Consider the following 20,897-nt stretch of genomic DNA (forward strand, 5'->3'; position numbering starts at 1 on the left):
CAACCAGATTTATTTATTTTTTTAAAGTGGGGGGGGGAAAAGCTGTAATTGAGGTTGGTTCTTCTGCTTTGCTGCCTGATGGTTTCTGGGAGGTGACCTCCTTCCATGGCTTACCCTCCCAACTGAACAGTCTCCCCAGTTGTTGGTTTTTAACCACTCCCACTGGCCAAGAATCAGCAGCATAGGAGTCACATCAGGACAACAGGCTGCGGTCAGGAAAAAAAACACAGTGTGAAGACAGCAGTGCTGATCAGATGACATAAATGAAGTAGGTGTGAACAAGGAAGTACCCTTGTGAACAAGTGAGGTGTTCTGGCCACAGGGTTTTTGGAAGGTGAGCCTGGGAAGTGTGGCGGTGGATAGAGGAGTTGATGTGAGAGAAGATACCACAGGGATAAGAAAGACAGAAGAAGCATACCCATCTCGGTAGTTATACAACTATATACATCCAAAACATGGATTAAACAGATAATCCCATCTCTGCCACCTTTTCCACAAACAGGAACAAGACTCTTTATTGTTATTTTTCTTGAAAACAATGCTGAAGAGACTATCTGATATTTTCTCCTGAAGGCCCTGATTCATGGTCCTCCTTAACTCTTGTGGAAAGGAGCTCCAGAATCATGGACCAATCACTAAGAAGGCTCTTGTTACCACTCACACTGGTCTCACACTTGTCACAGATAGTTCCCTCATTTCTGAGGATCACAGACTTTGCAACTTGCCTTGATGTGGGGTGGGGAAGGAGACAGGCTACCAGGCATTTGATAGCTACCCAGGGTAGCAATCAGAGCGTCGTCCTTCAATCTCAGCCTGCAGTCCTAGCATGACGCTTCCCTGGCCACCTCTCAATCTGATCCTCAGGATGGAAGTCAGTCACATTGGGAGCTCAAGCTATGGACTGAGGAGAAGCCAGCAAGGAAACAAGGGAGGTGTAAGGAGCAGGAGCAGGGTATGTGCTAGGGGAATGGTATGGAGTACCTGACGACAACACAGAAGTTTTAGTATATCTGGATTAAACAGACCTTGCCAGACTGACTTGATGTAATCTTCCCTACTCATCCCCACCAAACTTCCTTTTTGTCCTGTTTATTTTTTACCATATAATGTAGCAAGAGTGTATACAATATATTTTCAAGCCATTCAGTAGAGATTTCCATTCAGTTGAACATGAGACAATCAAAAACATAAGTCTCCCTGCTAATGGACTTCTTAATGAAGCAAAGAATGTTACCAAATGAAACAATCAAGTACGTACAAAAATATCCTACTCAATATCCATAAAGACCATTTGGGTTTTTTTTTTTTTTTGTTGCTAAAATTATATTTTTTTTTACATTGTGAAATCAACCTCCCCAACTTCTTGCTCCTCAAAACAACTGTTTTCAATGTGTTAGTATAGCAACAAAAATGTCAATGTAATTTACTTCTTCCTTGAGTATTTGACTCATTCTCCACATTGAGAGTCTTTGGACTTAGCACAGTCCAGTCACTTTGATGTAGTTTACAATAAAGCAATTCCTTATCTGACAAGTTAAGCAAACCAGAATTAGTTCATATAACACCAGATCAGTTAAGTTTTTTTAATCAATATACATATGCATATATTTTCATTACCACAATATCTTATTGCATTTATCCTGAAGACTCCATAGCGGTCTTTCATCCTGAAGGATTCCCCAAACACTGCACAATCTATGCAGGCATCACTTCACCCAGCACTGAACTGTCAACACTTTAGGGAGCTGCTAAGCACACAACACTATACTACTGTTTAGAACAAGAAGTGAAGAACACTGTATTGAACTGACAAGTGTAGGGGAGACTTAGGTGGGCAGGATGCAATTCTCAACTTGGAATTTGGCAGAAAACCAGGATTAACTTCGCTAACTTTCATAAAAAGGACCATGAGATCTTCACTACAAGTGGTCAGAACCCTGGTTTTCACCTCTCATGCCAAGGAGAGCACGACAATGTTTTTTAACATCCTGCTGGGACACTGATTTAGTGCTTAGTTAGAAGGACATCTACTCTTGCACTAGCACTATTTACTGTCCCATCCTTTGAGTTCTTTCACATAACCAAGACCAATCCTACTTAGTTTGTGAGAGTGAAAAGAAAAGAAAATTTTAAGAGTTTATAATAAATGACAGTCCTCACAAAAGCATTACAACACACAAGATGTGTTTGTTTTATTTGAAGCCACTGCTAAAAACAAGGACAAATTTAGTGCAACCTGAAGTTCATAATCTGGTAACTGAATACATCATCAAATTACTAAAATGGCAAAAGATGTCTTTTTTTTTTTTTTTTTTTTTTTTTTACAGTACAAGACCTTCATATTGTATTCATTTAGTATAGTTACATAAACATTTAAAGTTATTCAAACTGCTTCTGGTATACAATTGAGTCACTAAACTGGGCTGTGAATTATCATAAGAATGCACAAGTAACCAAATAAGCAGCAGTTACAGTTAAATACTATTCAGACATTACAAAGAACAATGACCCTCTAGAACTACAACGCCAGCTATACAACAGGAATGTACAAAGATGGTACAAAATAAAGTGACTACAGTGGTCAGACACTGTACTTGCCTCTTCAAAGCTCAAGTACAGTATAAGCTTGACAGTAGTGGCTCTTGCTGAAAAGCTGAAATTGTTAAACTAAACCAAAAACAACACAAATTTCTGAAACCAATATTTTATTCCTTCAAATAATGCTTTGTAAATAGTGAATGCAAATACTAGCTCCTCTTGTGCTGGTGACAATGTTTACTACTTACTGCGTTCCCACCTTCCCAAGTCTGTGCATCTCTTTACAGAAGAGGTCCCATATATATAGTTACATTAGAAAAATGTAACATTCAAAATCTGATACATCTTTGAGAGACCTAAGTTCTGGAATGGTGATTTTTTAGCTCAAAGAGCACCAAGGACAGATGTACTATTTATATGACTTTTAAATAAGTGCCTAGGCTTGAGTTATTTCGTGTTCTCATTTTGAAAGGGAAATACTAGATCTTGCTGATGGCATTTTACCATATGGGCTTGTTAGAAATGCTTTTAAAAAATCCAAATATTAAGGCTTTTGTTTGCATCTTGTTTTACAAATTTGAAGAGAAAATATATTTGTTTTAACATTGTCATTTTCACTGCTATTTTATAGAGGGACCCTTCTAAACGTGCTTTAACTACAGAATCTTACAAAATATATCAAAACATTACCAATTTTCAAAATACCAAAGACATAATTTATAATTTGGTTACTAAATGGTATTCTGGAACAGTAACTATTTCATATATTTCTATCAATCTAAAATTAAAGAATAGCCAAAACAAGTTTCCCTAATTTTAGTATGCCAATACATACACACAATACACATAATGGGATAAATTCTGCTCTATTAATCTAGTCTAAATCCTGGAGACTCCTAGATTTGCTCTGATCTGAGAGATCATCATGTGGCCCACTGTCTCGTTCACAGTGAATTTTCATTTCATTACACCTGTACTCTGAAGGGAATGGTTTAAATAAACTAGTTTATTGAATAACCTTTGATACACTTCAGAATAGAAGACAATTTTCTTATTAACAGGACAGATTATGTCAATCAGATTTGTTCAGGATAAGGATTCCCATGAAATGTTATAGTTTTGTTTATTTAATGACACAATTGTATGAAAGTTAAATCATCAGTAAACTTGTCTCCTATTTTTAATATCCAACTGGTAATTGAAAAGAGTCCTGAAGCCATATGACAATGCCTTAACATAAGTTTAAAGAAGATCTGTAAAAATATTATCTACTTTAAAGTAAAAATTAAGTATTTTCCATCAAAAACCTACACACATATTTGAAATCTATGCTATATGTTACTTAGAGAAAAAGCTAATGAGTCAAATTCATTCCTGATGTACCACTTAAGTCAATGCAGTTAAACCGTGGATATATATTTGGGGCCAAAGTCTCCAAGCAAGAATCACTTTTAAAAAGTTATACTAACATTTTAACGTAAATGAACTGTTTCCTGCTTAACTACTGTTTAAACCTTAATAAATGTCAAGAACCTGCTCATCTGTCTACCTTTTGTAGAAAAGCAACCTCATAAAAAAGTGATAATCTGTTAACCAACTTTTTAGAAACCCATCATATTCTACAAGTTGGTTAATCTGTTGATGTTGCATGGAAATTTTTGGAAAATTGTTTTTTTGTTTGTTTTTTTTTCTCCAGACAGTGGAGTATTTACATTATTTTTTGGATTTCTCATCCCTGTTTTAATTTGGGATACTAATGGGGACTTGGAAACCCTGGACCAATATTCTGTGCTGTCCTTCAACCCTTGAAAGATCACTAAAGGGATTGCGAAGACTGTAAATCAGAGAAGAATTTAGCACAGTGGAACTGTTTTTAAGATTCATTTGGCTCTTGTCGCTTATCATTTAAAGTCAATTTTCTGTTTGTGATAATTCTATTGATTGCTCTGCCAAACAGGAGAGGTCACAAACAGAGCTTGGTTTCAAATGAGGACTAAGCAGAAAGATCCAATGTTCACAAGAAAACAAAAAGGACAATCAACCAACTATGCACATGCACACATACCAGGAAAACATAAGCCCCCGAAAAATATATTTTTGGGGGAGGGAGTGGGGTAGGGCTCGGGGAGGATGACAAAACAACAAACCCTAATTCATATTTTCAAAGCACTGTAAAAACAATTGTCATTAGTTGCATTATACACATTGGGGGAGATAAAACAAAAAAGTTAAGTAATTTGGGCAAGGGCACACAGCAAATCAGAAGCAATGCTAGGATTAGAACTGTCTCCTTGTGCTATGCTTAAATCAACTAGACCAAATTGCCCATATGAAACAAAATTATCTCTAAATAGATTTTTTTTTTTTTTAATTTTGCCATGAGGCACCAATTGTTTTTACAATTAATGAGATGATACAGTGACATGAAATTAAACTCTGGTAACAGTACCCGAGCAGACATCAGAAACTGGAAATTTAAACTGGTGTCAGTGGTCTAGGTTATATACATTAATTTTATATAAATATATATATTATACACATACATACACACACAGAGTACCTCTCACACACACAAAAGAGGACTCCCATTAAAAGTTAAGTAATCTTTCAGTTTGGTGTGAAGAAAGACCTGTATCTTAACCATATTCTAATGTTGGGGGGGGGGGGGGAGAGCGGGTGGTCTTTTAAAACCCAGATTACTGTAATGGCTAAAAGATGAGCACTCGCATACTTTTTCAAAGCACAATGGCACTGCAAGGAAAGTGCTGGTGGGTTCACCAGTTCTATGCATGGACCCTTTATCTGTAACCAAAGATGAAATTGTGAGCGTTGCTGAGCATACGCAATTTCCATTGTAAGTTCTCAACTTCTCAGGATCTGGTTCTAAATTTGGTGATTTAAACAGTGACAGTCCTTTGAAGTCAGCTGGCTGTTTAAGTTCCAAAACAGATAAGGCCCTATGATTCTCTTGCAGTGACATCACTTTTGAGATAGCATCCTGATATTTATCAGGGAGCACTTTATCCCCTAAAGGGTCTGTAAAACAAAAGAAGATGATGAACTACTAGCACTTACAAACCAAAAGCATGTACAGACAAAGACAAACCCTTCCACCACAGGACAAGGAGACAGCATTAGTAACCAGCCTCACAATTCCATTTGTTAAAAGACTTGATTGAATGGCTTCCTTTAAAAACAAGAATTTTAGCAAAAGGTATTTAAGAAAAATGACAACCAATTTGCAAACTTTTCTTGTTTTATATTTTAAGAAAATTTACTATTTTAAAGTGTTCCTTATTCAGAAGATCAGTTTGTGCCACAAAAATCATTTATATGTGAAGGATCAGGGATAAGGAACTATTTTTCTGAAAAGATGGCAAAATTCCAAGAGGAAAATCTCCAACAAGTATTTACTATTTCTAACACATTGATATGTCATACCAACATATATGAAAATGCTTCAAAACAAAAAATTTGCAATAAAAATGGTGGCAAGTAAAATTGAAACATGTTTCTTTAGCAATTCAAACTTAATAATGCTATTAATATAGTATGCCTCCAATTATAAACAACTATACCAATTCAGTCGGAATCCCTATATATCCTGTTTTATCATCTGTCAACTATTGTCCATGGACAAGATCTTTCTTCATACACATTCTATAGTCTGAACACAGCAGTATATACAAATATGCGTGGATGGACACAATACTCTAATATCAATTATGAAGATATGCACTGGATAATCATACCGTGTACAGTGTCACAAAATACCTACAGAACAGCTATATTTACTTTCACCCCAAAGTCTCTTAAAATGCTGACAGTTAATAGACCATTCATCAGTTAAATTTTAACACTATACATCTTTGTCCTTCATGTCTCTTTCTAAAGGAAGAAATGAAAGGAAGAATATTGGGTCTCTGGATTTTTCAGACATTTTCCAGAAGCCAGCCAAATAAAGGTTTATTCAGAAGTCTATCCCCATCAGAAGTCTTCTCCATCATTTCACAGTATTTCAGCACTGCTTGCAAGAGATCTCCCACTTTCCAGTCCCTCTCTCTCAGTCTTTTTGTAAGCTAGAGAAACAATAATAAAATATTTAAGCTAGTGAAATAAATAGCTTGAATGATTAACAATTAAGAAAATTCTCCTTGAAACATCAGGTCTCATTAGAAAACCAGCTGTGAAGAGTTAAACATTATTCCACAGCTATAAAAACAAAACTTCCTCAAGGACCAAACATTTTTTTAAGTTAGTTAGTTTCCATAAAAATTTCTTCTCAAGGAAGTTACATTTTCAAGTGATATGGTCCCACAGCTATGTGGTCTGTGGTTCATGTGGGTTGCAGAAAACAGGAAATTCTGAACATCAGATTAATGCATTTGCCACCCCCCCCCCCAATAGTACACATGCAATACTGTAAAAGACAAAAGTAAGGATTAATGTAAGGATGTGGATTTTCCTTTCACAACATATAGTGTGGTTTGGTTGGTATATATACACTCTACCCTCAACGGAAACACAGTCTCCAGTTAGGAAATTTCACTGTCTCCAAAGAAAACAAAACAAAAAAAAAAAAAACAAGAATAAGTTAAACTTCCACTTACAAGCAGAGTCAGTGTAGTTGGAAACTACTTTTCCCTCAGAGGTCTGAACCAGGAATCCTCATATATTAGATATATACTAAGCACTGGGAGACAGTGACAAATGAACATGTTTTGCTAGCCTCGAGTTTTACAACCTTTTATTCTGGGCTAAAATTTCTTCCACCATTGCGCCCATTGTTTTTCTTTACATTTAGCTCATCCATGCTTGTCTTCAGTAACTGAAGGCTGTTAGTCCAGGTTGAATCCCCTCTCTAACAAATATTCCACATCAAGAGGAAGTAAAATGCAAAAGAAATAGATTTATAACACATCTACCACTCTTGTCTAAATGAGGAGAGTAGACCTGGGCAAATATTAAAAAACTGGCAAATACTAAATTTAATTTTTTGAGGCACAGAAACTATTAGCAAATGATGTCAAATTATGGCCAACCAAAAAAAAAAAGAAAAAAAAATCAAAAAAGTCACAACAATTTTTTTTGTCTTTTCACTTTGAAACAGCATTTCATTTAGCTCAGTTAAAAAAACAACCCCAAAACAAACAAACAAAAGGCTGAAAACCACATAAAAACAGCCAGATACGGAAAACAAAACAAAAATTCAATGATCAAACAAAATGGTTCATTTGACCCAAACCAAAAAATATTTCAGTTCTTAATTTTTGTAAGAAAACTGAAAAAATTCAGTTCTGGTTCAAACCAAACTGATTTTTTTTTCCATTTCAACCCCCAAAACAAAAACAAATACAAAAATCAACTAACTTGTGCTAGCAGGAAGTGCTCTAGTCTTCAACGCACTAACCTGAGTGAAATTCCTCATGTAAAATTCCTACAGAATTCAATAGGAATGAAGCCAACAGAATTCTACAGAAATTACTATTTAAATCTGTATAATTATTTAATTGTATAGGTTTTTTATTATATCCTATACAATCCTACCACAAGGACACAACTCTGATGCACGTATACATGCAAAAACTGACTAAACTATCTAGAAAATATCTGGGTATCAGATTTAAAATAATGCAGAGTGACCAAACCAAGTTTATATTCTATAGCATAACTATTTCATGAAGATTCCAGAAGTGAGGCTGCTCATTTGTCATAATCCAAACATAAATTTGGCAGATGTTCTTAAACAGGATTATTTTCTAGTGGCTAAGTAAATATATTGTAAAACACTTTTATCAGTTTTTGTAATTCATATACTGGGAAAGTAAAAATATAATAAAACAAAGATGCAAAGACAGCATCTGGCTCTTCTAAATCTTATTGTTTCAATTCAGGGTTCAAAGGTCAAGCCCATACTTTCTTCATCAGACTGGTCTGTTTCCTACTGTCATCAGAACAGCTATATATTTCAGTTTACTCAAGTAGAAATGGGGAATTTTTAAATGGCTGGATGGAGGCCAGGACGCCTATAATAGTTAGGTCCAGTTTTGTTCCTTTGAGTCAGCAGTTGTAATTATTTTTCCTTTTATAAATGATGGTCATCTTTTTAAAAACTATTTATATTGCTCCCTGTTTTTTTTAAATCGTGCACTTTCCAGAACTCTGTTGAGCTTCCTGTTACTGCATTTGATGAATGGTGGCAAGTGTTAAGAATAATGGATTCTTTGTTGGGCTTACAGAAAAGGGATACAGTAGCTTTATTAAGTGTGCATGATACAGAGATGAGAGTTAAGTGAGTTATCATTTGGTTAAAAAACTAGCTGTCTGTTTAAGAACTGATTATTTTTTTTCCGTTTTTTAAACTAGCTAAGGGCCTGATCCAATGTGTATTAAATTCACTTGGACAGGCCCCACGACAATAAGCCCAAAAGGGGAAGGATATAGGTCATATGTTCAGATTTTATGAGATCTTTTAGTAGGAGTTGTTCTGTTCTGTTGGTGTCAAGGATTGTCAATTTCAAAGTAGTGGTATCTCACCTGGCAGCTATTTCAGAGGTACTTCTATTTATATATTGGGATTCAAGTTATGGCCAGTTGGGGCAGTGCTGTGTACTTCAGAATATTAGGTAACTTAAGTATCTAAATAAGGATTTAGAGGCATAAAATTTTAGGTACCCATTTTTGAAAATCAGCTTGTATGCCCAACCCCCCCCCCCCCCATCTCACGAAATACTGATTTAAACAATTACATATTCTTTATAAAAAGACCTTGAGAGGTTAAAACACTGTCCTGTTTACTTTTAAATCTTATTTACATCATCTTCAGGGCAGGAACTGTCTACTACACTGCATATTACTACTCTATTACTACTGTATAGAGCTTAGCACAATGGGGCCTTGTTCATATGCACAAATGAAGCAAATAGAATAAATAAAAAGTAAAGAAGTGAAATGCACAGAGTTTGGAAGTTTGCTGTTTTGAATTCACTGAAAGAACTGAAATCAAAGGAGTTACTCTAAGTCCAAGAATTAGGACCAATGTGCCTGGTGTTTACTGGTTGATGTATCTGATTGTTGGGAATGTTAAAATGTTTTTATGGAAGGTTATCATCATATCTGGAAGAAATAATGTTAATAAACAATAAACAACAACAATTAGCATTTATACAGTACTACATAAAGTGCTTTGAGAAGCAGCATTTTCCCATTTTACAGATGAAGAAACTGTGCATAGGAAACAAGGTTTTTTTTTTTTTGTTTGTTTTTTTAAGGAAACCCGGAAATTTTTAATAACGCCCTGATTCTTAAGTGGGGCTCTGTCCAAACTGGAATTATAACAGGAATGAAGCCCAAATGAATAAGAACAAATGAAATTTTAAGAATCACTTTAGAAAAATCTTTCATCCTCCAAATCTTCAATCCTCTGGTGACAGTTTTCTGAGTTATCCAGAAATGACACTGATAACCTTGCTTCAAAACATAAGAAGATTCATATTCTGATGCTTTCTGGACAGTGTGACCACTACCTCCCAATGTAGCACTCATAATAGCATGCTAGGATTATGTTTACCTGAGCCCTGTCCCTTAAATCTATTGCCCTATCCCTTTAAGGGTTTGGAGCTCTGCTAAAGAGATTAATTAATGATTACACAATTAGGAAGCAAGGTGTGGTCCCAGGAGAGTATGGTGTGCTCTACTGAGACTGTGTAAGTGGGAGTGTAACACCTGCAAGTTGTATGTTGCATCTGGATGTGTCAATCTTAAAGTTGAGAAGTGGCAGTGTCATATGGATAAGACATATGTACTGTCTTGCCTCTCTCCTGAATCTTTAGGGGTGTATATTCAACTCTTTTCCAGAGGGTTCCTCTAAATACAAGAGGTATCTAAAGACAGAATAAATGTTGGCTGAAAAATGCATCTAACCCTAACTCTAGATCCCTTCCTGTGAGAATTCAAGTGTTAGTACCCCAAGTCTGACACCTAAAGAAATCAGAGTAGGTAAAGGCATGAGGCTAGAAGAGAGATGTGCTAAGTATGCAGAGGCTTCTCCCGTTCAGCTGATCTTTTCCTGACTCTCGTGTTCACTGAGTACAAGTAGTATTACTATAAATACAGGCATTTATATGGGTCCCATCACCATGCCGTGGGTGCTATATAAATGCCTGAAATAACAAGTAATAATAAAACAAGTATGAAAGGAGGGGAAAGAATGATAGATGAAACAAAACAGATTCCCAAGCAGGAATATAGGGTCTGATCCAAAACCCATTCTAGTCAATGCAAAGAATATCACAGAACTTGAACGGGCTTTGAATCATGCATATGACAATTGAGCAGTGCAAAACTATCCCCAGAGCACTTACAAAACTGACAAACACAATGGGAAAATGAAATGAAATTTGTAGAATGTCTCCACAGCTAATGGAGGCAAACAGAATGCAGAAGATAAATCCTCTTGATAAGATCCCTTTCCAAGTTCACATAAAATTAGACATAAAAAGTAGACATAAAATTCACTGTTACTCCTAATATTTTGATTTTCATTAGAAATATGAGTTTTATGTTGTCTTTTAAATTATTTTTATCTATCTTCAAGAAATGGAATACTGAACACACATTTTTCAATATTCCCATTAATTATTCTGCAATCTTCTGGACTTCTTTGAATCAGTACATGAGTTTCTTCACACGAAGAGTTTAGAAATAAATCTGGTTTTTCATGGGACAATACAAAACAACTGCTTTAGCTGCTTGAACTTCACAAAGCACCAAATAAGCTGAAACGTCAATACATCAAACCATCGAAATGATCCAAAATACAGTAGTCCCGCTTTCTTAGATATAAATACACTTATCACAAATTATCCTGCCAAGATCTTCATTCTAAGATGCATGACACTATGTTAAGGGGTAATCTCTCTCTTTACATGTCAACAGCATGAAAAGTAGAACACCTGACAGGACACCATTCTTATCAATCTCACTACTTGGAAACAAAAGAAGTCCATGCTTTCATTAAATGATTCACTTGTTATAGCATACTGATTTTGTGATTACATTTCCCAAACTTGCTAAAAGCCACTGTTTCCCAAAGGTAGCTGTCTTCTCAAAGGTGACTCAAAAGACTGTAATTTAACATTTTTTATATTTAATACAGTATTTAATCATGAATAGGAATGATTGTCACCGCATAATCTTTGAGGACAGGACCACAAGAGGAACACGTTTTCAAAGCCCATCAGAAGTGGAGGGATCCCCAGGTCAGTCTCCATTACAATACTTTGGCTCTCCCCAAAGGCACATGCAAAACCCTGAAATCAGTTGGGCTTCTTTAAGCCTTCCTTCATTCTTCTTGGTTACATAATAAATAAATGGTGTACAAACACACACTCAAAAAACTGTTTAAATAGGAAAATGTGGATAATTTATTGTAAAGTCTTTTTCTTCAAACTAACTATTTGCTTTGTAATAGTCTCTGGAATGAAAATACACTTAAAATCAAGTTTAATTAGACGTTAAACTTTTTCCTCTGTTGCTAATAAATGTACATTCACAACTGTAATAAGATTTGTACAATCAAAATATTAAACTAAGCTATAAACCAAATAACTGCAATTTAAGTTCACTTGTGTGGACAAGGTATTGGCAATGGCAAGGGTCAATTTTTTGGTAACTGAAACAAATACTGCAAAAATAATGCTAGAAAATACAGTCTATTCAGTTAAAGGGAAGCTTTTATATTTTATCTGCTTTTGATTAAATTTAAATGAAGTAACTCATTAAAATATATGGTTAAATGAGCACCTGATACAATTCTGTATATGCTATGTTCAGAGACAAACAGGCTCTCATTCTCTCTAAGGCTTAAAATAATTAAGTAATTTTTCTGAATACCTCATACTTCATTGGCAAGTGCAGTAGAAACAGATAATAAATATCATAAAAAATCTAATCACACTTTGCAATCACATGGCAACACCACAGTACTCACAAGAATGAATTCCTTCGTAGCAGTGTCATGAAAACGAAGCTCGGAGACCTCTGTTTCGGAAGCTGCCAGCCACTGCAGGGTCGTTCTCAACTGGGGGTCCACCATATGTGGTTCCATGTCAACATTCACTATTAGCAATGCCTTTCCTACCTGTCCCACACCTAATATTAAAAATAAAACACAAATGATCAAATCTGCAAGTCAACCGCAGACTCTTGAGACAGCTGAACTAGACATTTAATGAAAATGCATATATTAAATACATCATTTTTAACTCCAAAGGATGGAAAATTTACTACATCCCCTAGTAATATGGAAAATTTACTACATCCCCTAGTAATATGTTTAAATGATTAATTATCCTCATTGTTAAAAATCTTCATTTTACTTCCAGTCTGAAGTTTGCTAACTTCAACTTCCAACCACTGGCTGTTGTTAAACCCTCAACTGCGAGATTAAATAGCACTTTAGTATAACTTCTCTCTGTACAAATTACACTCTGATCAAACTGTCTCTTACCCTTCTATACAAAACACTAAGTTGACTGAGCTCCTTTAACATTTCACTGTGAGACACATTTTTCCAGAACTCAAACCATACTTACTACTCTTTTCTGAGTCATCTCCAATTTTTCAACATCCTTTTTAAAGTATGGGTACCAGAACTAGACGCACTATTCTAGTCGTCGTCTCAACAATGCTAGACAGAGAGGCAACAGCCACCTCCCTATTCCTGCTTGATGTTCCGCTATTAATAAAACTAAACATGTTAGCCCTTTCTGCCACAGCATCACAAAGGCAGCTTAGATTTACTTGGTTATCTGTGATGATCATTGAGTCCTTTTTGGAGTCACGGCTTTCCAAAATACAGTCCCCCTTCCTCTAAGTATGGCTTACATTCTTTGTTCCCAGATATATGACTATTTGTATTAAATGCCTGTATTAAAGTGCATAGCTTACATCAGTTTAGCTTCTATTCCGTGAAAGCCTATAATTTATATAATTCTATTGTAGCACACAATTTAATTGAAGTTCACACCAATGTGGTAAAGCTCAGCAAGGAGGAAGAGAGATCCTGTAATGGAGAGGAGGACTGCCTCTCGGAGGGGAAAAAAAAAAAAAAAAAAAAAGAAAGGAGTGTAACTGGCAATGGGGGAACCAACAGTTAATAGTAGGTACACATTTGGCAAGCAATGGGAAGATGATTTGGCTATATGCCTGGATGCTTGACATGCCATAGGAGGAAAATGCTAATTTCAGAAAATCCCCGATACTCAAGTGGATTGAAAGCGATGTGGTAACATGTCTACATATGGAACTTGCCCAGTGATTACATGCTTTTCAGTTTCATATGCTAATTATTCACTGAAGAAACTGAATTCTCAATCCTGTAGCTGGAAAGGTACCTCAAATAAAATTAGCTTAGAGAACGTTCGCAGTGTTGTTGTGGCTGTGCTGGTCCCAGGATATTAAAGAGACATAGCGGATGAGGTCATAAGCGCCAACTCTGGGGTGCTCTGGGGCTGGAGCACCCATGGGGAAAAATGGTGGTTGTTGAGCACTCACCAGCAGCCCCCCTATTGGAACCTCCCCCTCCCCTCAGTGCCTCCTGCCCACCGGCGAGCCTCGCCGATCAGCGCCTCCTCCTCCCTCCCTGTGCTTCCCGCCCGCCGCAATCAGCTGTTTCGTGGCCTGCAGGAGGCTCGGGGGGGGGGGGGGGGGGGGGAGGCGGGGCATGAGTGAGGAAGAGGTGGGATGGGGTGGGAAGAAGTGGGTGGGGGTGGAGTCGGGTGGTGGGGCTTTGGGGGAACGTGTGGGTGGAAAGAGGTGGGGCTTTGGGGGAAGGGCAGGAGTGGGGGTGAGGCCTGGGGTCGAGCACCCCCTGGCACATTGGAAAGTTGGTGCCTGTGGGTGAGGTGATATTTTTTAATTGAACTTCTGTTGGTGAGAGAGACAACCTTTCGAGCGAACACAGAGTTCTGACCAGAAGAAGAGCTCTGCATAAGCTTGAAAGCTCATCTCTTTCATCAAACAGAAGTTGGTCCAATAAAAGATGTTACCTCACCCATCTCTTAGTTTAGAGTAGACAGAACTAGTGACTGACATGATACACACTGTGACATACTCTAATGTTCTTCAGGGCAGGTGTGTTTGCTCAGCACGCACAAAGGGTCGCAATCCTGATTGTGGTCTTTGGGTGATACCATAACGCAAGCAATAAAATGATAAGAAACAACAATTCTCTCCATTGAATGATGAGTGGATAACTTGGTAAAATCGAAATAGCTGCACTAGAAAAATGGACCACAAAATTCCATAATAAAAGAGAAATATATTAAACTCTAGAAAACATTTTGGAATTGTGTAAAAAGTTAAAGATCAAGAACTGTTGTACTTATAATCCACTTGATGGATGCTACAATTTAAAAAGAAAAGGAGAACTTGTGGCACCTTAGAGACTAACCAATTTATTTGAGCATAAGCTTTCGTGAGCTACAGCTCACTTCATCGGATGCATTCAGTGGAAAATACAGTGGGGAGATTTATATAAACAGAGAACATGAAACAATGGGTGTTACCATACACACTGTAATGAGAGTGATCAGGTACGGTGAGCTATTACCAGCAGGAGAGCGGGGGGGAAAAAACCTTTTGTAGTGATAATCAAGGTGGGCCATTTCCAGCAGTGGACAAGAACATCTGAGCAACAGCGGGGGGGGGGGGGGCGGGGGAGAATAAACATGGGGGAATAGTTTTACTTTGTGTAATGACCCATCCACTCCCAGTCTTTATTTAAGCCTAAGTTAACTGTATCCAATTTGCAAATTAATTCCAGTTCAGCAGTCTCTCATTGGAGTCTGTTTTTGAAGTTTTTTTGTTGAAGAATTGCCGCTTTTAGGTCTGTAATCGCATGACCAGAGAGATTGAAGTGTTCTCCAACTGGTTTATGAACGTTATAATTCTTGACATCTGATTTGTGTCCATTTATTCTTTTACGTAGAGACTGTCCAGTTTGGCCAATGTACATGGCAGAGGGGCACTGCTGGCACATGATGGCATATATTACATTGGTAGATGTGCAGGTGAACGAGCCTCTGCTAGTGTGGCCGATGTGATTAGGCCCTATGATGGTGTCCCCTGAATAGATACGTGGACACAGTTGGCAACGGGCTTTGTTGCAAGGATAGGTTCCTGGGTTAGTGGTTCTGTTGTGTGGTGTGCGGTTGCTGGTGAGTATTTGCTTCAGGTTTGGGGGCTGTCTGTAAGCAAGGTCTGGCCTGTCTCCCAAGATCTGTGAGAGTGATGGGTCGTCCTTCAGGATAGGTTGTAAATCCTTGATGATGCGTTGGAGAGGTTTTAGTTGGGGGCTAAAGGTGATGGCTAGTGGCGTTCTGTTATTTTCTTTGTTGGGCCTGTCCTGCAGTAGGTAACTTCTGGGTACTCCTCTGGCTCTGTCAATCAGTTTCTTCACTTCAGCAGGTGCGTATTGTAGTTGTAAGAACGCTTGATAAAGATCTTGTAGGTGTCTGTCTCTGTCTGAGGGGTTGGAGCAAATGCGGTTGCATCGCAGCGCTTGGCTGTAGACAATGGATCCTGTGGTGTGGTCTGGATGAAAGCTAGAGGCATGTAGGTAGGCATAGCGGTCAGTAGGTTTCCGGTATAGGGTGGTGTTCATGTGACCATCGCTTATTAGCACCGTAGTGTCCAGGAAGTGGATCTCTTGCGTGGACCGGTTCAGGCTGAGATGGATGGTGGAATGGAAATTGTTGAAATCATGGTGGAATTCCTCAAGGGCTTCTTTTCCATGGGTCCAGATGATGATGATGTCATCAACATAGCGCAAGCAGAGTAGGGGCATTAGGAGACGAGAGCTGAGGAAGCGTTGTTCTAAGTCAGCCATAAAAATGTTGGCATACTGTGGGGCCATGCGGGTACCCATAGCAGTGCCGCTGATTGGAAGGTATACATTGTCCCCAAATGTGAAATAGTTATGGGTGAGGACAAAGTCACAAAGTTCGGCCACCAGGTTTGCTGTGACATTATCGGGGACACTGTTCCTGACGGCTTGTAGTCCATCTTTGTGTGGAATGTTGGTGTAGAGGCTTCTACATCCATAGTGGCTAGGATGGTGTTTTCAGGAAGATCACAGATGGACTGTAGTTTCCTCAGGAAGTCAGTGGTGTCTCGAAGATAGCTGGGAGAGCTGGTAGCGTAGGACCTGAGGAGGGAGTCTACATAGCCAGACAATCCTGCTGTCAGGGTGCCAATGCCTGAGATGATGGGGCATCCAGGATTTCCAGGTTTATGGATCTTGGGTAGCAGATAGAATACCCCTGGTCGGGGTTCCAGGGGTGTGTCTGTGCGGATTTGTTCTTGTGCTTTTTCAGGGAGTTTCTTGAGCAAATGGTGCAGTTTCTTTTGGTAACCCTCAGTGGGATCAGAGGGTAATGGCTTGTAGAAAGTGGTGTTGGAGAGCTGCCTAGCAGCCTCTTGTTCATATTCCAACCTATTTATGATGACGACAGCACCTCCTTTGTCAGCCTTTTTGATTATGATGTCAAAGATGTTTCTGAGGCTGTGGATGGCATTGTGTTCCGCACGGCTGAGGTTATGGGGCAAGTGATGCTGCTTTTCCACAATTTCAGCCCATGCACGTCGGCGGAAGCACTCTATGTAGAAGCCCAGTCTGTTGTTTCGATCTTCAGGAGCAGTCCACCCAGAATCCTTCTTTTTGTAGTCTTGGTAGGAAGGTCTCTGTGGGTTAGTATGTTGTTCAGAGGTGTGTTGGAAATATTCCCTGAGTCGGAGATGTCGAAAATAGGATTCTAGGTCACCACAGAACTGTATCACGTTCGTGGAGGTGGAGGGGCAGAAGGAGAGGCCCTGAGATAGGACAGATTCTTCTGCTGGGCTAAGAGTACATTCAAAAACCAGTCAGAGAACACTTCAATCTCTTTGGTCACTCGATTGCAGACCTACAAGTGGCAAGTCTTCAACAAAAAAACTTCAAAAACAGACTCCAACGAGAGACGGCTGAATTGGAATTAATTTAAAAACTGGATACAATTAACTTAGGCTTGAATAAAGACTGGGAGTGGATGGGTCATTACACAAAGTAAAACTATTTCCCTATGTTTATTCCCCCCCCTACTGTTCCTCAGATGTTCTTGTCAACAGCCGGAAATGGCCCACCTTGATTATCACTATAAAAGGTTCCCCCGCCACCCCCCCCGCTCTCCTGCTGGTAATAGCTCACCTTACCTGATCACTCTCGTAACAGTGTGTATGGTAACACCCATTGTTTCATGTTCTCTGTGTATATAAATTTCCCCACTGTATTTTCCACTGAATGCATCCGATGAAGTGAGCTGTAGCTCACGAAAGCTTATGCTCTAATAAATTTGTTAGTCTCTAAGGTGCCACAAGTCCTCCTTTTCTTTTTGCGGATACAGACTAACACGGCCGCTACTCTGCTACAATTTAAGGCTCTTTCAATCAAATAGGAAACACAAGGAAAGCTAACAATTTAATATTGAAGGCACTGCAGTATACCTTCAGAGCAGAATACAATTTGATGACATTACACAAAGGGTATTAGCTATTAAAAAGATAATTGTGTAGATAAAGACAGGAGAAGCAGGATTAATTTAGTCAGTCATCTCCCTCAGATTCTTTCAGATGCTTAATGGCAAGCCAAACTTCCTTTACTTTTCCTTAACAGCTACTAATTTATTTTTTCAAAAGACTGTGGTTGTATTCCACATCAGAAAGTATGTTTCCCCACATCAAGTCACTGAAATTGTGCAGCAAAATTCACTCCCTAGTTGAAAGAGTTAACTAGAGGTTTATTCTGTCACACTTCAGTGGCCTTGTCAGTCAGCAAACTCCTTGTGGTCCCATCTAAAACATCTTCTCAATATATGGGAATCTCAGCTGGCACAGAGGTGTCATAACCAGCTCTAACACAAGACCCCCTTCATCTGGCCTCGGGCTCACAGACCTATAGAATTTAAGGCCAGAAGAGATGGACATCATCATCTCGTCTAATCTCCTGTAAATCACAGAATCTTACCCACCGACTGCTGTAACAGACCCATAGTTGAGTTACTGAAGTTCTCAAAATGATTTAAAGACTTCCTGTTACAGAGAAGCCACCATATACTCAAGCTTAAATCGGCAAGAGACCCGTGCCCCAGGCTGCAGAGGAAGGCAAAATCCCACAGGGTCTCTGCCAATCTGACCATGGGGAAAATTCTTTCCCAACACCAAACATGGTGATCAGCTGGACCCTGGGCATGTCGGCAAGACCAACCAGCCAGACACCTGGGAAAGAATTCCATGTAGTAACCCAGAGCCCTCCCCATCTAGTGTCCTGTCTCTGGTTGTTGCGGATATTTGCTACTAGCAGTCACAGATGGGCCACATGCCACTGTAGGCAGGCTCATCCCTCCATAAACTTACCAGGCACAGTTTTGAAACTTGGGTTTTTTGGTCCCATTGCTCCCCTTGGAAGGCTGTTTTCGAACTTCACTCTCCCTTTGTCTAATTTCAAGCCTAAACTTATTGATGGCAGTTTATATCCATTTGTTCTTGTGTCAACATTGGCGCTTAACTTAAATAACTCCTCTCCCTCCCTGGTATTTATCCTTCTAATGTATTTATAGAGCAGTCATATCTCCTCACAGCCTTCATTTGGTTAGGCTAAACAAGCCAAGTTCCTTGAGTCTCCTCTCAAAGTACTTTTCCATTCCTCTGATCATCCTAGTAGCCCTTCTCAGGGACAGGGAAGGAGCATGCCCAGAGCACAGTGTATTCTGGCTATCCTCTGCTAGTGTAAAATCCTTTGGCAGCTCACATCTACGCTGGAGCTGGTGCAGATTTACCCTCAGAATTAACGAGCTGTAACAAGTTCCCGACAGACCCTGTTCTGTGCTTCAGTAAAAGGAAACAGCACAGCAGAGAATCTGGGTCAATGTGCACTCAACACAGTCCTTGTAGAAATGTTAAAATCACCTGTAGTTAATATCTTCCACAGAATGAAGACAGACACATGAATTTACACTTCCAATGAGCTAGACACAGAGTTCAATGGCTTATGTGAATAAAGGTACATATTATATTTTCCATATACCATAGTTTAAAGGGCATTAGAAAGTGTTTATAGGTATATCTACACTGCACCTGGGAGGGAGCCTCCCAGTCCGGGTCCACAAACTCACACTAGCAGGGCTTTGCTACCATACTAAAAACAGCTGTGTAGACATGGTTTGATGTTGCAAATCAGGCTGTCATTCAGGCTCTCAAGCCCCCCCAAGATCCAGCCTGAGTAGCAACATCAAAGCAACATCTACACAGCTGTTTTAGCATGCTAAGCCCCACTGTTGCAAGTTTGTGGAGTCACGCTTCGAGGCTCCCTCCAAGATGCAGGGTAGATATACCCTAAATGGTTCTAGATTAACAATATCCCTTTACACTTACATGATGTGTGCTATGTAAACCTCTTTGTATAACAGGGTTGTCACACTGGTGTGTGTGTACCTACTACCAAAGCAAAATAATTATTAAAAACAACCCATGTAAATTACAAAAGTCAGTTACAGCAACCTGTACTGAAATCATCATTACCTTCTACAGAATCCCTAGGGTCTTCATCCTTATCTTCTGTTCCATCGCTGGATTTTAAAAATAAAATATCAGAGAATTAATAGATACCCAGTACATTCATGATGGATGGAGCCAATCCTAAGAATCAGTCATGAGTGTTAAAGAGAAAAGGAACATGATCATGAAAAAGCATCTTTGCTTCTTACACCATTTCATGTTGTAATTGGGTTTGTTAACAAGTTCCCAAGGTTTAAAAAAACAAAACAAAACTAAAAGAAATCCTATCTTAACATGAAAAAATATTCTTAGGCATTTTAAAAAGGAAAAAAACATGTTGCTACTTTTAAGCCAGAAACTTTTTTAGCTTCATTACAAAAAAAAAAAAAAAAAAAGCTCATTGCATTCTTTTAGTTTATATTATTCATATTAAAGACCCCACTATAAAACAATTTAAAAAGTTTTCATAAGCTGAAGCAAAAGAAAAAACAAAAACAGAAATCCTGTAGGAAGCAAGCTGTCGTTTGCATGACAAAGTAAATGAACGACTTATAGACTAGCAAAGCAGAACATGCACAAAAGGTATTTTTCATTTTGCAATTAGACATTTGCATTTTAGCACAGCAGAATTTATCCATTCAGTATGAACTCGTCATGATTAAGTGAAAAAAGCATGTTGATAATGTATAAGATTAGCACATAAATTGTATCCCTCGTCTTCAAAAGTGATGATTTCATGCATTAATTATGAGGAACCTATCTGTTTA

General features: G+C 38.4%; 1 protein-coding gene across 4 annotated transcripts in view; it reads right to left on the reverse strand.

Moving 5' to 3' along the window:
• Positions 1 to 2,163: 2,163 nt before the first annotated feature.
• AKAP11 (A-kinase anchoring protein 11) overlaps positions 2,164 to 20,897 on the reverse strand; it is a 67,525-nt gene continuing 48,791 nt past the window's right edge. For all 4 annotated transcript variants that reach the window (XM_037894664.2, XM_037894660.2, XM_043533356.1 and 1 more), the window contains 3 exons: positions 20,155 to 20,201; positions 12,530 to 12,690; positions 2,164 to 6,617 (listed from right to left, as the gene is read on the reverse strand). In XM_037894664.2, coding sequence (XP_037750592.1) covers positions 6,471 to 6,617; positions 12,530 to 12,690; positions 20,155 to 20,201 — 355 coding nt within the window. In that variant the 3' untranslated portion in view covers positions 2,164 to 6,470. The remainder of the gene's footprint in view (positions 6,618 to 12,529; positions 12,691 to 20,154; positions 20,202 to 20,897) is intronic.

The sequence above is a fragment of the Chelonia mydas genome, chromosome 1, assembly GCF_015237465.2.
Source record: "Chelonia mydas isolate rCheMyd1 chromosome 1, rCheMyd1.pri.v2, whole genome shotgun sequence".
NCBI lineage: Eukaryota > Metazoa > Chordata > Testudines > Cheloniidae > Chelonia > Chelonia mydas.